At 42.0% G+C, this 16,584-nt stretch overlaps 1 protein-coding gene across 1 annotated transcript in view; it reads right to left on the minus strand.

Moving 5' to 3' along the window:
* DOCK2 (dedicator of cytokinesis 2) overlaps positions 1–2,140 on the minus strand; it is a 454,537-nt gene extending 452,397 nt beyond the window's left edge. The window contains exons 1-2 of the mRNA XM_075010079.1: positions 2,104–2,140; positions 1,505–1,588 (exon numbers count right to left, since the gene is read on the minus strand). Coding sequence (XP_074866180.1) covers positions 1,505–1,588; positions 2,104–2,140 — 121 coding nt within the window. The remainder of the gene's footprint in view (positions 1–1,504; positions 1,589–2,103) is intronic.
* Between the last annotated feature and the right edge of the window lie 14,444 nt (positions 2,141–16,584).

A 16,584-nucleotide genomic window follows, 5' to 3' on the forward strand; every position in this document is an offset into this window, starting at 1 on the left:
TCTGAAGCAGTTTTTCCACAAGCATTTAATTAGAGTTCATCCTTGCAGGGAGGCTGAAAGACTGGTGGTTGGACTGTGGAGACCAGCCTTGGTTGTGAGAAAGCAGATCCCTGACTCAAAGCCAGACTAGAAGGCCTGATTGAAAGCTGGTGAAGGCCTGTGAACCAGAACTAACTTGGCCAGACTGGTGCTATTACAATAATTAATTGTTTCACTGATTTACCAATTTCTTGGAATGAGAGGGACTGAGAGAAATGCATATAGCAGAAGATTGTCCATGGGAGAAGAAATACATCGACTGGGATGGACTTCAGGTTTACACACTGACTAAAGACACCAGATTTGAATGTCCTAGAGAAGTCAGAGTACATGATGCAGCCTCTGACAGAGCTGGTGAGTTCTTAAGTTTACGATTCCTCCTGTATTGGTTTGAGGTCTTCCTGGAAGGCTGCTTCTATGAAGACAGATTTTGAGCATGTCAGCATCAGAAAGCTTCAAGGAAGCCAAGAGCAAAGATGAAAAGCATTTTCTGCCTGACTTGTGGTTCAAGTTGCTGGTGGTTGAAAACATATTCCTTATGGACTTAAAAACCATTGCCATATGTTTGGCATTCGGTTTCAACACAGGACACATTCCTTTTTCAACAGGTGAACTTCTAGACAGACATACCTTTACTTTTTTTGTTGTATACACAAGGATTTTCAGAATACATTGGCTAACCAAAGCAAACAACTGCAGAGTCCTACAACATTCACTAAGGCTGCATCTAGATTGCCAACAACTGTCAGCAAAAGATACGCAAATTGCGCAATGCATTTGCATATCTCCTGATGACAGTTCTGTCAGGAAAGGCTTTCCCAACATTTGGCCTATCCACACAGGGCCAAAGGTTGGGAAAACCACTCTGACAAGACATCCCCTTCTCAGCAGAATGGTCCCAATGTGGCAGACTTCTTAGAGACCGCCCATCTCCCAACAGAAGCCTGAAGTTTAGACACAACTGAAGAGAAGATGGCAGGCAAGGAGAGCCGGGAGGTATGTACCAGTTTTTTTGCCAGCAGTACAACTGTCTCCAACTCAAGTGCCTGGGGTGGTGCATACACACTGGCAACGGGATATGTGCATACTGTCAACAGAGAACCACTGCTAATGGCCATCCATACCTCACCCAAGAGTTTCAATAATCAACTTACAGAACATGACCTGATCTTCTCCACCAGTAAAGCTACACTCCCTCCTACCACCTTCATGGCAGGGTAAAGACTCCAGCCACAGAACATCCCACAGCTAAATATGGTTGGTCAAATGAAACAGGCAAATAGCAAACAGTTTAGTTTAATTCTCAGATTTAAAAAAAACACTCTTTAATGAAATAATTAGCTGTTTCCCCAAGAATATGTCAATGTACTACAGACTAATGGTGGAAAGCACAGGAGAGAACATGACAAAGTTTTCTATACAAATAATTAAAAGCAGAAGCTATATTTTGAATCAAGTGACTTACCTTCACAGGATGCCAATATATTAACTACATCACCAATCTGCAGGGATAATTGTGATTCTCCTGCACCTTTAAAGTTGTATATGGCTGCAAAATTGAAAGGACAAAGTATTCAATGATTCAAATAAAGTGAGTCATTTTTCAATTAAACAGAAAAATAAGCTATGGATGATGTTTAAGGTTTGACTTCAACATGAATAGATTAGAGAGGATAAACCCAACTATAAATTACATGACAGGGGCAGGATTTCAGCAAATTATTTTCTTATCTAACCTGAACTCTACTCGAAAAAAGGAAAGAAACAACATGTGTAGTTGGTCGTCAATAAAGGAGTGTGTATACATTTTCAAATGGTCATCATCATTAGGAATTTAAAGGTCACATTGTGGCAAATTCTCTAGTGGTCACTGCCAAAATTCAACCAAACATTTAAACACATGTTTAATTATGTGCTTAAGTGTTTGTTGAATCCTGGTTTTTGTTTGTTTTTTTATTTTTTTTTAAACCCTGTCATGTAGCTGTTAAAGCAAAACATGCAATGTACTGAGCTGTTTAATTCAGGATCTTACAGAGTTTATTTTGTGCATGCCCTTGTGCCTACAACGATCTAAACATTCACACTTTGAACAATTATGCATCTATGAGTATAAATAGCTATTATGTGCACAATTAAAGTTCTTGTCCAACCACTGGAAAATGCTCACAGACTACGATTTTATTAATTCAGCCAGCTAATCAAGAGTTCAACCTCAAAGCAAAACCATGGTTAATGCAGAAAAAAAGGAAAATGCCTAGCTGTACTGTGTTTAAGACAGTCAAATTGCCACAGAACTACTAAATGCTAACAACCTTCTAACCAAAGGCAAGTAATTCAAATATGGTTTCAAAGCACAGATATGAAGCTGAGAAGTGGAACAGGTTTCAAGCACATCATAAGTGGCTTTTTCAAACTGTTCTTCATTACCTTTCAGACCTACAGGATGTGGGCTGGCAGAGTGAGTGAGTGTTTGGCTTGTATGTATTCAGTCTCTTAGAGACTGGGCGACAGAGGCACATGCTACAAAGCGAGAGGGTGGTTAATTAGTAAACACCCACCCCCCCAGAGAGTGTGTCAAAGGTTTGCAGGGTTGAAACCCTCAAGTCACACAGCAACTTCAAACCAGAGGTCTATTGCACAGTCTCTGGCTGACACTGGAGTACATGCTGCTCAGTAGTTACTCATTCCATTCTCTTCTCCTCTCAGAATGACCCCTCAAAAAACCAGATTAAACCAAACCCTACAGATTTGCAGTGTCTGCAGTTGAAATGAGCACAGCTTCTCTTCAGCACACTTATCTGCCCTTCTGTCCTATTCTGAACTCATTTACACTCACTCGTGCAACAGAAAGGCATCTGTAGCCTACTGTTACAGGACCATGACTTCAAGTAAATCAGCTGTACCTTAGATATTGCTGAAATCAACATTGCTTGTCATAGAGTTATCAAGTCACAGCAAAATACTACCTGCCACGTTGCTTTGAAACAAACTCCATTTTATCCTTTTTAACTTCTGATCTTCCATACTCCAGTTTTCCTCCTTTCTTCTGCCCACCTGGTCAGTAAATACTTTGACTTCCTTGCTCATGCTTTCACTATCTGGTGGAGTGGTTCTCAAAACTGAAGCCCCAAATGTGGAAGGGACACACCACATAACAGGTGTCCCGGACGGCCCACCCTTCCTCCCTGCAAGTGGACAGTCACAGTGTTGCACATACATTTTGTGTGATAGTGGGAGGTCTATAAGCCATTTTCACTAGTAACTCTTAAAAAAACCCACTGAATATAGGAGTATAAAATCTCTCTCTACAAGGCTTCCAGATGTCTTAGGTGTCCCACATAGCTCTGTCATAATCCAGCTAGATCATGCACACCTTTGACAAGCACAACTTAAATGACTACGCCCAAGATGTCAGAGCCTAGTAACTACCCCAGAACTAAGAGGTAATCAAGAATTTGCTATGACTACTGGAGTCCACCATGCATACAAATGCTTTCATTACCAGTAACTGTGCAAAGTTACATAATTGAAAGTGCACTTGCGTGACCTGTGACAACACCTTTTTGACCTATGTTTTACTATAACTATTTTATGAGGATAGTGAGGCAATTTATATTCTAAGGAGAATTGTCATCATTTCAGTGACTGCTACCTGGTTGATGGGAGGCCTCTATGCTGACAATGTGTGTGTATATTATATATGCTTAGAACCCACCCAGTCCAAAAGTAGAAGGGAACTCACTTGAAGACAGAAGCTTCCAGAAGAGCCATTGAAAGAACACATTTTAGTACTGGGCACATCAATTCTTCAAGGCAGGGAAATGGTCTCTGACCAAGGTTTAATTTAAAACAATGGGCTCCTACAGCTATGTTCCTAATAGGTGAGATTTTCAATAAAAACCTCAAGAAATACCGAAACTAGTATTTTAGTAAATATTATGACAAAAACATCATAACCCTTAAAATCACCACACACTTGATCACATTTAAGATTCCCCACCCCACCATGTCCCTATGGGCCAAGATTAATAGTATTTAGCCTTCAGCTTTCACTTCAAATATGCATTCATCCTCTAATGGCTGCTTTGTGTAAAATAAATGCCAACACATTCAAAGATACTAACAAGTCATGTTGTGAACTAGTTTTGCTTTCTGTTAATTACTTCCTTTAACATCAGTTAATATGTTGAAAAAGCACAATAACCGACAAAGGAAGTGGCTTAGTTTGCAGGAGAAACATTTTCTAAATGAGTAAGTGGAAACTTACAGACAAAACAGCTTTCTTGGTAGACTTTTGATTGCTAGGCACCTCTTGGACCAAATACACTGTTCCACTGAGAACTAAATCAAGAACTGACTCCCCACTTGTGAGTTCCAGGACTAGTTGGTCCAACAAGTTTTGTTTTGTTTTTTTAATAAGGACTTGATCTGTGCATCCCTTCCTGAGGTGACATGTTCCCACTCAATAGGGGGATAAAAAACTAAACAATGGAGAATGAACTATTTTTATAGCTTCTGTAATTCCAGGATTATTTCACAATCCACAGCATCATAATGGTCAGGCGGTCAGCAATACAATATACTGCTAAACTCTATGGTTTAATAAGAATTAGAGTCCCTTTGATACAATTTGATTCACTTAAAATTCCTACAGGTTGAATCTTTCTAATCTGGAACTCTCTCGTCCAGAAAACTCCGTAACAAAGCATGATTTTAGTTAGCCAAAGCACCACTTATTGTGGGTGTAGCCTAGCTTCCTGCAGTCCTATAAAGTTTGTTTATATCCACTACTCCTGATTCTCAGTGTTTTGTGCTGTTACTTAGCTGTAATTTACCCCAAATGTCTCCTCAAAGCCAGTATGCAGTGGAAGTGTTGGTAATGATGCTCCCATCATCCTGAAAATTCTCTTGTCCCGCGCCAGTCAGATCTCAAGGGTGCTGGATGAGAGAGGCTCAACCTGAGCTATAGTGGACAGTGGTTTGAGCATTGGCCTACTAAAACCCAGGGTTGTGAGTTCAATCCTTGAGGAGACCATTTAGGGATTGGGGCAAATAGATATGCTTGGTCCTGCCAAGAGGGCAGGGGACCGGACTAGATGACCTCCCAAGGTCTCTTCCAGTTCTCAGAGATGTGTGTATATATCATCCCATTCTTCCTCCAGCATGACCTACTCTGTCATTCCTATGCATGCTGTAACATGTTCCATTGAGTGTCATTCTATCAAGTGTGTGTGGTACCTACTATATCAACATCCTCAATATTGGCACTGAAGTTCACTCATCTTAGTATTTAGACTTCTTGCATTCAGGTAAACCTCTTATAAAATTTGTAACTCTTTAGCTATCTACAGTTATGTGATGTAACTGAATGGAACTACTTCATTTGACTGTCTTCAGTTTCTATATGTGCTTTATCAACTTTTATCCTCTCATCCTTTCTTTGGGCATGGAAAATCCCAGATCCTCCCCCCAGAGAATGTCAGCTTTCCCACAGCCCTCAGCTTAACACACTGCCCTGCAAACTTTTTTCCACGTTATATGCAATCTGGTACTATTTTGGTTTCAGTGGAGCCCATCCTGTCTTTCCTTCCCAAAAGATGCATCAGTTCCTAATAAATATAAACCCCTTCTGCCTATACATCCCATCCACTGAAGGCCCTGCAGTTCTGCCTGTATAACTGACCCTGCACATGGAATTGGAAGATGTCATAGGATGCTGTCATGGAGGTCCTGAGCTTCCATCTCTTACCTAGCAGCCTTCCAGTCCCCAGGTCCCCCCTTTCCCTGCGTAATCAGTATCTACGTACATCACAACCACCAGATTCTCTCTGTATTTCATGTAAGTTCTGCAACCTTTGCCTCAGACAGGCAATTTGTCCTGCAGTTCTCCCAGTCATCACAAACCCAGCTATCTATATTGCTAAAAATTGAATCCTCCAGTTCTATTCCCTGTCTCCTCCTAATAACTAAGATTCCCTCCCCGAGAGAGATCCTTAGTATTGAGGTCATCATAGCAGCAGTCCTGCTCCCACTTCTCAAATTAACTAAAAATCTCAAAAGGGTTATTAATTGCATTGTGATGGCACAGAAGCACCCAAATCAGAGACCCTATTATGAAAGATGTGGGCAAATTGAAGAAGGTGCAGAGAAGAGCAACAAAAATGAATAAAGGTCTAGAAAATATGACCTATAAGGGAAGACTGAAAGAACTGGGATTGTTTAGCCTGGGAAAGCAAATACAGCAACATCTTTCAAGTACATGAAAGGTTGTTACAAGGAGTAGGGAGAAGGATTGTTGTTCTTAACTACTCAGGTTAGCACAAGCAATTAGCTTAATTGCAGCAAGGGAAGTTTAGGTTGGACATGAGTTAAAACCTGAACATCAGGGTTGTTAAGCAAGGGAGAGTCTACAGTATCCCTAAGCAAATTATTCCATCGCTGGAGATTTTTAAGAGCAAGTTAAACAAACAGCTGTCATGGATGGTCTAGATGCTGTTTGGTCCTGTCATGAGTTCAGGGGACTGGACTTGATGACCTCTCAAGGTTCTTACCAGTTCTATGAGCCTATGATAGGTAAGGAATTGTCTCTGCCCTCAAAGACTGGATTCATTTTTTAAAATAATTTCATATATTCCTGGGCCTGTGGAAAGTTAGATGTCATTTTTAATCTGCTTCCTAATGAGCAATATTGGCCTAACCAGGCACTATTACTCGCATTATTGAGATAGACAATCTAGGTCAGGGGTTCTCAAACTATTTATCACTGTGGGCTACATCTACACTATATATGTATTATCTGTATATTCAAAGGATGGCATATGATTATCAGCTGAGTGAGTTGTGGGTTGAGAAACACTGATCTAGGTGAATGAGAAATTGACAGGCAGTGTGGGCTAACAATAGGCCATACCTTAACCAAAAAGTCCTTCTTTGACCTAACAGTAGACCTATCATCCATTTTCCAAGATAGCATCGTATCCGAAAGCTAGTCTAAGCTTGTTTTTTTAAATAAAAAGACTCCACAAAACCTTACCTAGCCTCACATCTCAGCCAATACTGAGTCAAGTCTGAGGAGTAAACTCCCTGTAGCCTACCACATGTCTTTTTGAGAGACACTGAAGTACATACAGCCCTTTCCAATCCCACAGAGGGCCTGCTCGATTGACCCTATGAAAGAGGTGAGAAACAACAAAAGGTGTTTGGGTAGCCAACCTCTCCTGCCATGAAACACCTATGAAAAGTCATGATTAACTTTATTAATATGTAACAGCCCCCTCCAACCTTCTGAAGGATTAGCAACTTCCAAACTGCAACACCAATCTAACATCTGGGAAATTGCTTTCTCTCTCGAGTGAAAGCTAAAGCAATATATCCTATTCACCATAAACCAAATATTAATTTCTAGTCAGGCTAGAATACACCACTAGATCTGACTGGTGACATGACAGGGATACCCACTCTTCAATCCCTAGTACTGTCGGGAATTCCACTTCAGAGTAGATGGTGATGAGACCAGTGAGAATCAGTTTTCACACAGTCAGTGGCCACTCATTAACCACAAGGAGGATCTGCATGTTACCTGTTCCTGTCCAGGACCTTCTAAATTCAGCTCCAACATATTGTTGTGGGCATTCTTGGATGTCTTGACCAAATCACCAGAAACTTCGTTGGATATGGAGACTGAACTCCTAGCCGTATTTTCAGTCCCATGTGTGTGACGGAGAAGTTCATGAATAAACAAAAAAATAAAAACAACAAGCAGCCCACTAAACTACATCCATTTGTATTCTTGTGTACTTTGAAAATACCATTGTATCTGTAAAGAGCCATTGTCTTGGTTCTCCCAAACACAGGGTGCAAGAAATTAAATTGAATTAAAGTGATTTGGGGGATTCAGACAGAAAACCAATATTTCAAAAATCTGAAATTCACTGGTGAAGAGTTTGGAGCCTTCCACTTTGCCACTCCTCCCTGTGCCCACCCCCACCCTCAAAAAGCTGTAGCTACAGTTTCTTTCAAAGTTTTCTTTTGAAGCACATCTGTGGTTTAATTCCGTTTCACTGCAGTCAAGTGAATTAACAGGAATGATTCTGACTTTACACCACATCTCAAGTCTCTTGTATTTGCCAGTATATTGAATGAAGAACTTAAAACACTGACTGGCTTAAAAATATTAGTTCTGTCTTACAAAACTCAACAGTTATGATGGGAAAATAAGCTGCATTTAGAAATCGCATTTAAAAGGAGTTCTCAGTGTCCTAACAGAATACCCTTAGGAAGTCTAATCAGAGTCTAACAAGTTATTTGCCTTTATTTTATACTGACAATTCTAGTTCCTGAAAAGGCAGTTCCACTCTTATGAGAAAAAAATGAAAAATTCTACCCTTTAGCTTAACAGAACTGCTTTGTGTAAAGCTGTATAAGTCCAAGTATCACCTGTAGTCGAATTAAGTTCTTATTTTTGCTGGCCATGTCAAGACAGCTCATGAAGTTTGAGAGTTATATTCTATTTGCCTTGTTTTCTGAGGCCTACCAATCTGTTCCATAATTGCTTAATAAAGAAGCAGAGACAAACGAACAGGCTGTGGGGACACTGCTATCCAAGATGGGTTTCTTGAGCTAGAGAGGGCATGCCAGTACCCTGAATTAAGTATCCCTTCTGAGTCACCATCTTGGAGCTACAGCTATTAAAACAGAAGCTACAATTATTAAGTTATCCTCAGTTACACCTGTGCAGCTCCAGCAAAACAGCTGAGGTTCCACTCATGTCAGAGGCCCATTTGACCTGTGAGTCATGTGCCACAAGGAGTGACTCCGACTTGATTTTCCTATCTCAGGGCAGAGTTAGGGCTTGCAGTTAGGGAAATGCTTTAGTTGTTAGCTGAGAAACTTCGGGAGATGGATGTTCCTGCCCAACCCCATTTTTGAGTCATGTTCAGATGTAAAGTCACAACGGTGTTTAGCCAGTCAGTTCTGTAGTGGCTCTCACACTAAGAACAGGAAAGCCGTCTGTTAAATGGAGCTGCAGAGCACATCAGTGTAATGGCAGTGAAACACCAACACTGCGATGCAAAAGTGACAGTGAATGCCTGTAAATGGTTAAACCCAGACAGAGTGGGCTCCCTGTTGGCAAGCAGCCAGGTGAGCCAATGGGGAGAGAGAGGGGGATTTTTTTTTTAATTGAAGCAGTTATCTGCTGAGGGGATCTTTCCTTTTGTGTGGCCAGAAAAGAGAGAGAGATTTAATCCTGAGCAGGCTTAAGGAATTCAGTAAACATCCAGGCCAGAAGGAGACCTGGGCATACAGATACATAGAAAGAAAAACATTTAGTCAGATGCAATCTAGTTATTTTTTATCTTGGGTTTGGTGATGGACTTCTCAGGGTGGCTGGTGTACCCCACCCACCCCCGTACACTTCAACTTTTAAACTGAATCCCAAGGAAGTAATTCTCTATGCTTTAACCTACTTTTTTAGTTGCACTGCAACATGTAGCAGCCAGGTATGCTTTATCACATAAATATTTTGTTTTGTTAATGAATCACCACTTTTAAGGCAATGATTTGATTACTGTGTCCTACAGAAGGGCCTGTGTATATGCATGCATGAATGGTCAGGTATCAGATTTCAGCTTAATTTCTTCCTCTCTGTTTTCAAACTCTCCCCTAAGGGAGGGTTGAAAGCATGGGTTTACCCCACAGGGAGACAACCCAAGCGAGTCTTCCTTGGTTTTAAAGAGGGTTTTTCCTCACTTGAGTTGCGGCAGCTACCTCCCAGGGTCAGGGAACTATGACCTTAGGAAGCTTTTAAGCATAAGAGCCTATAGAGGCAATGTATGTTTAAGGTCTTTTGTGGGCTACCACCTTGTGCATTCAGTGTTGGAGTGGGAAAGAACCTTGACACCATGACATGAAAGCGAGGAGATCATCATTAAAAGCTGGACACATGACTCCATTTACTCCACAGCCCCCACCTTCTTGTCCTGCAGAATAAGTCTAGTATTCCTGAGCACCCTCTGCTTCTGCCTTTTTCAGGCATTACTTACACACACGGGCTGGGTCTACACGTGCCCCTTCCATTAGAAAGGGGCATGTTAATGAGCAGGTTTGAAAGATGCTAATGAGGTGCTGCAGTGAATATGCAGCACCTCATCAGCATAATGGCAGCCACAGCAATTCAAAAGTGAAGCTTTTCGAATCGCGCTCTCCGTGGAGACGGGACCTTCCGAAAGGACCACCCCCACAGTTTTCAAAAGCCCTTCTTCCTAGCTGGTGATCAGAAGAAGGGCTTTCGAAAACTGGAGGGGGTACTTTCAGAAGGTCCTGTCTCCATGGAGAGCGCGATTCGAAAAGTCGCACTTTCGAATCGCTGCGGCTGCCATTGTGCTAATGAGGTGCTGCATATTCATTGCAGCGCCTCATTAGCATCTTTCGAACCCGCTCATTAACATGCCCCTTTTAAAAGGAAGGGACACGTGTAGACACAGGGAGAGGCTACAGTTATACTGACCCAAACAGCCAGCAGCAGTATGCAAATAGATGCTTATTTGCATATTCACTTGCTGGCAGAGGCTGCTGCCAACAGAAAAAGCAGTGTAAACATGGTTTTCCCAGCAAACCATCTCCCTTTGTCAACAGCCTTTTGTGCCTGGAAAGAATCAGGGATAAGGGGCTGCTGACAAAGGGGGTTTTTGTCAGCATAGCCATGTCATCACTGCTTGTTTTCTGCTGTGAATACGCAAATATGCAAATTAAGTGTTACTTAATCACTCAAATATGCAAATGGGTGGCCATTTCACATTTTCCAGACTGCTCATTTGCATCAAGCAGTGACTAGCGGCGTGTGTTGCACTAGCCAGATAGAATACTCCACAGACACCAATTATGTGTATCTGCAATGCCATTTGGCCATAATCTCCTTCACCTGCTGTTTCCACAATCTTAGAGTCAGAGAGAAAAAAGTGGTGCTATTTTTCCCTTTCCCCCGATGCTTTCCTTTTGAACAAAGAGTTAATTAAAAGTGGGACCAAAAGAATAAAAAGGTAGCCAGTAAAAACTAATTTTAATAATACTTAAATTATGTCCCCCTAGCTGCCAGCTAGTCAGTAGAGCTCTGTTATAATTACTAATTCCACCAAAGCAAACAATTACATAAATTAGCTACTGTGGTGGCTAACCACTAAGCAACCTTTTTAGACACAGGACTAGAGAGTCACCCACCCACGCAGATCTCTAAATGGGCATTTAGAGATTATGAGCATTATGTTGTTTTTTTCTGAGTGTAGCAGGGCCTTCTAAATTAGCATCGCTACTAATAGAAAAACTTGTTAGCCCCTCCCCCATCACAGGGCCCAGCTCCAGAAACCTAATACAAAAGCAATACAAATTAAACCATGGTCTTCTCTGAGAGGAAGGTATATCGGCTGGTTTTCAAAGCTAGGCCTTCACACACTATGCAATTTTGTGAGTTTAACTCATTTGTGTCCTGGTTTCCTCATTTGTAAAATGGTTCTATTGATGCTTTCCTACCAAGCAGGAGTAGTGAGGCTAAATTCATTACTACTCACAAATTGCTATGAGATCCTCCCTGGGTATAATACTCAATATGACTGAATTCAGCTTCCCTACATGGACATTTGCACAGTCCCAAAACTTCATAATTCTGGTCACCGTTTGTTTAAAGCTATTTCTCAATAAGAAGGTTATTTTGTAAACTGAAAGTCTCAAGTAGCTTTTCTCCTTTTGTTTGATCGACTTTAAAACTTTGGCATCCTGTTGGACAGATACAGAAAGTCTCAAGATGCACATGCAATACAAAATTGTTGTTTATGAACTTTGATGTAGATTATCAAAAATAATTTCACTAAACCCAACCTGGGTGTATGCTTGTACTCAGCTAAAAAAATAAAGGATAAAATTATTGGGAAAATATAATGCTTTACAAAACACTGCATCCTTTCTGGATGCAGCAGTCTGTTATCTACTTCCAACTCTTTATGACAGAAATTATCAGAAGCAAGTCATCCAAATAATCTTTTCATATATTTATTCCATTTTCCCATCAACTGCACCAGAGGTGGAAAAATTACCCATAAAGTTACTTGAGTAAAAGCGCAGGAGGTTTCACTTTTGAATACTTAAGTACAACCTCAATTTGATCCATGGATAATTTTACTCAAGTAGCTTTCCAGAGGGACACCGGTGACTTGTACTTAAGTACACCCTTCTCTCACAAAAGTATCTGTACTTTACCCAAAACCTTACCTGAGTACTTTTCCCATCTCTGATTACTGCACTGACCCATTCATTAACTATTATTGCTTTTACGACATAACCATGGAATTTCCCATTTAATTTCTCTTATCAGATGTATGCTAGTTAACACTGCACCAGTTTTAGGATGTTACATATTTAATTTTTTTTTCTGTGCTAATAACTGGCTATAAAAACGTTTCTTCAAACACTTTGTGAGGTCATTTTTCAGCATTTCCACAAACCAACTTGCAATATTTTCAAGCACATTTGAACAAATCACTTCAAAACTTTGTATGAATAAAATTCCCCTAATGTTAGAATGTTTTTTGACAAACTAATTTAGGTTGTACAAGCAAACATTGAAAATGCATTTACAGCCTCTTTTAAACTATGGTTCTATCATTTCTTTTGCACTTTTCATCTACATATCTTCAAGATCAATCTACGAAGTCCAAATGAAAAGACAATCTCAAATGTATGTGCAACTATGCATGAAATTTAAGAATGAAAGAGATTGTGCTTATGCATTAATTTATACAGGAAACTCAAACCTACTCTTAACAATAAAGATGCTATATAGTCTGAGTCAAGTTATGTTTAAGTCTAGAAATGAACAGGTAAGAACTCAAACTATTTTAAAGCAGAAGTTCTTGTGGATTGAATTAATTTCTTGCCACACTGTACATCCTATAGCCAGGAAACACCATAATCTGGAATATGAAATGATCACATTTTCTTCAACATATTTAAGCACTCAAGTGACCTACCTTTGTGACCTAACATTGTCCCATAGCAGTTTTATAGTCTTCGCTGGGTTGCTCTCTGTGAGCATACTGAGCAGCAAGGTTTAGAATCATAGAATAATAGAGCTGGAAGAGACCTAAAAATGCCATCAAGTCCAGCCCCCTGTCCTAAGCAGGACCAAACCCATCAGATCACCCCGGCCAGGGCTTTGTCGAGGCAAGACAAACACCTCCAGTGATGGAGGCTCCGCTGCTTCCCTGGGTAGACCCTTCCAATGCTTCACCACCCTCCTAGTGAAAAGTTTTTCCTAACGTTCAACCTGGACCTTCCCAACCACAACTTGAGACTGTTGTTCCGTGTTCTGCCATCCATGACCACTGTGAGCAGCCTCTCTCCAGCCTCTTTGCAGCCTCCCTTCAGTAAGCTAAAGGCTGTTATCAAGTCCTGCCTCAGTCTTCTCTTCCGCAGACTAAACAGTCCCAATTCCCTCAACCTTTCTTCAAAGGTCATATGCTCCAGCCCCATAATTATTTTGGTCGCCCTCCGCTGGACCCTCTCCAGTGTATCCACATCCTTCCTATAATTGGGGGCCTAGAACTAGACACAGTCCTCCAGATGCAGCCTCACCAAAGCCAAATAAAGAGGAATGATCACTTCTCTGGATCTACTGGCAACACTCTTCTTGATGCAGCCTAATATGCCATTAGCCTTCTTGGCTACAACGGCACACTGTTGACTCATGTCCAGCTTCTCGTCCACTACAACTCCCAGGTCCTTTTCTGCTGAACTACTATCGAGCCAGTCGGACCCCAGCCTGTAACAATACTTGGGATTCTTCCAGCCCAAGTGCAGGACTCTGCACTTGTCCTTATTGAACTTCATCAGATTTCTTGCAGCTCAGTCTTCCAATTTGTCTAAGTCAGTCTGAACCCTATCCCTACCCTCCAGTGTATCTACCTCTCCCCCTAGCTTAGTGTCATCCGCAAACTTGCTGAGGGTGCAATCCAACCCCTCATCCAGGTCATTGACAAATATGTTGAACAGAACAGGACCCAGAACCGAACCTTGGGGCACTCCATTAGAAACCGACTGCCATCCCGACATCGAGCCGCTGAGCACTACCTGCTGGGCCTGACCTTCTAGCCAGCTTTCTATCCATCTTACCATCCATTTATCCAATCCGCATTCCTTTAACTTGCTGACAAGAATATTGTGGGAGACCGTATCAAAAGCTTTGCTAAAGTCAAGATAAATGACATCCATTGATTTTCCCCGATCCACAGAGCCAGTTATCTCATCGTAGAAACTAATCAGATTGGCATGACTTGCCCTTCATGAATCCATGCTGACTATTCCTGATCACTTTCCCCTCCTCCAAGTGCCTCAAAATGACTTCCTTGAGGAACCCCTCCATGATTTTTCCAGGGACTGATGTAAGACTGACTGGCCTATAGTTCCCTGGATCATCCTTCTTCCCTTTTTTAAAGATGGGCACTACATTTGCCTTTTTCCAATCAGCCGGGATCTCTCCCAATCTCCACGACTTTTCAAAGATAACGGCCAAGGGCTTGTCAATGACATATGCCAACTCCCTCAGAACCCTTGGATGAATTAGGTCCAGGCCCATGGATTTATGTACGTTTAGCTTTTTTAGACAGCTCCTAACATGTTCTTTCCCCACCAAAGGCTGTCCACCTTCATCCCACAATGCATTACTTATCGCATTAGTCAGGGAGCTGTCCTTGTCCGTGAAGACAGAGGCAAAGAAAGCGCTAAGTACTTCAGCTTTCCCTACATCATCTGTCACTGGGTTACCTCCCTCATCCAGTAGGGGTCCCATGCCCGCTCTGATCACCTTCTTCTTGCTAACATGCCTATAAAAACTTTTCTTGTTATCCTTCACACTCCTCGCGAGTCGCAATTCCAGTTGCGCTTTTGCCTTCCTGATAACTGCTCTACATTCTTGAGCTATACCTTTATATCCCTCCCTAGACATCTGTCCAAGTTTCCACTTTTTGTAAGCTCCCTTTTTGTGCCTAAGTTTTCCAAGCATTTCCCCAGTAAGCCGGTCTGGTCTTCTACCATATTTATTCTTCTTGCTGTGCATCAGGATGGTTTCTTTCTGCGCCTTCAGTAGGGCTTTCTTAAAATACTGCCAGTTTTCCTGGACTCCTTTTCCCTTCAGGGTAGCATCCCAGGGGATTCTGCCCATCAGGTTCCTGAAGGAGTCAAAGTCTGCTTTTCTGAAATCCAAGGTGTGTAATTTACTGCTCTCTTTTCTTCCTTCGGTCAGGATCCTGAAGTCTACCATCTCATGATCACTGCTTCCCAGGTTGTCCCCCACCTCTACCTTCCCTATTAGTTCCTCCCTGTTTGTAAGCAACAGGTCAAGCCGCACACGACCTCTGGTTGGGTCCTTCAGCACTTGTACCAAGAAGCAATCCCCAACATTCTCCAGAAATTTCCTGGACTGCTTGTGTACTGCTGTATTGGTCTCCCAACAGATGTCAGGGTAATTAAAGTCCCCCACGATAACAAGAGCCTGTGATCTGGAAACTTCTCTCAGTGCTCCAAAAAAAGCCTCATCTATCTCATCATCCTGATTTGGTGGCCTGTAGCTGACACCAACCACCACATCTCCAGTGCTGCCTACACCACTAAGCTTGACCCATAGATTCTCAACAGGCTTTTCTCCCTCTATGTACTGGAATTCCAAACAATCATAGTGCTCTCTCACATACAGTGCAACTCCTCCTCCTTTTCTCCCTTGCCTGTTCTTCCTGAACAGTTTATACCCTTTCATGACAGCACTCCAGTCATGCAAGTCCTCCCACCAAATCTCTGTTATCCCAATCAAGTCATAGTTCTTGGACTGGGCCAGGGCTTCTAATTCCTCCTGCCTGTTACCCAGGCTTCTGGCATTGGTGTACAAACCCCTTAGATAACTAGTCGATCTCCCCCGCCCTCACTACTTGAACCAGGGGTCCACTTTTGTTTTACATTCCACTTTGCATTTCTTCCCGGCCTCCAAGTTCCTTTCTCCCCACAGGAGAGAGAGAGGTCACCACCCCCCAGCGAACCTAGTTTAAAGCTCTTCTCACTAAGTTTGCATGCCTACTTGCGAAAATGCTCCTTCCTCTCTTGGTTAGGTGGACCCCATCTCTTCCCAATAATCCTTGTGCCTGGAACAGCATCCCATGATCGAAGAATCCAAAGCCCTCTCTCCGACACCACCTGCGTAACCATGCATTTACTTCCTCAATTCGATGGTCCCTACCTAGCCCTTTCCCTTCAACAGAAGGATGGACGAGACCACCACTTGTGCTCCAAATCTTTGACCCTTCTTCCCAGCGCCACATAATCTGCAGTAACCCCCTCAAGGTCATTCTTGGCCGTACCATTAGTTCCCACACGCAAAAGTAGGAAGGGATAGTATTCCAAAGGCTTGAGCAGTTTTGTAAGGCTCTCGGTCACATCCTGAATTCAAGCTCCCTCTCAGTCACATCCTGAATTAGAGCTCCCTTTTATACATTGACTTTTTACCATAAT

The sequence above is a fragment of the Carettochelys insculpta genome, chromosome 15, assembly GCF_033958435.1.
Source record: "Carettochelys insculpta isolate YL-2023 chromosome 15, ASM3395843v1, whole genome shotgun sequence".
Taxonomy (NCBI): Eukaryota; Metazoa; Chordata; order Testudines; family Carettochelyidae; genus Carettochelys; species Carettochelys insculpta.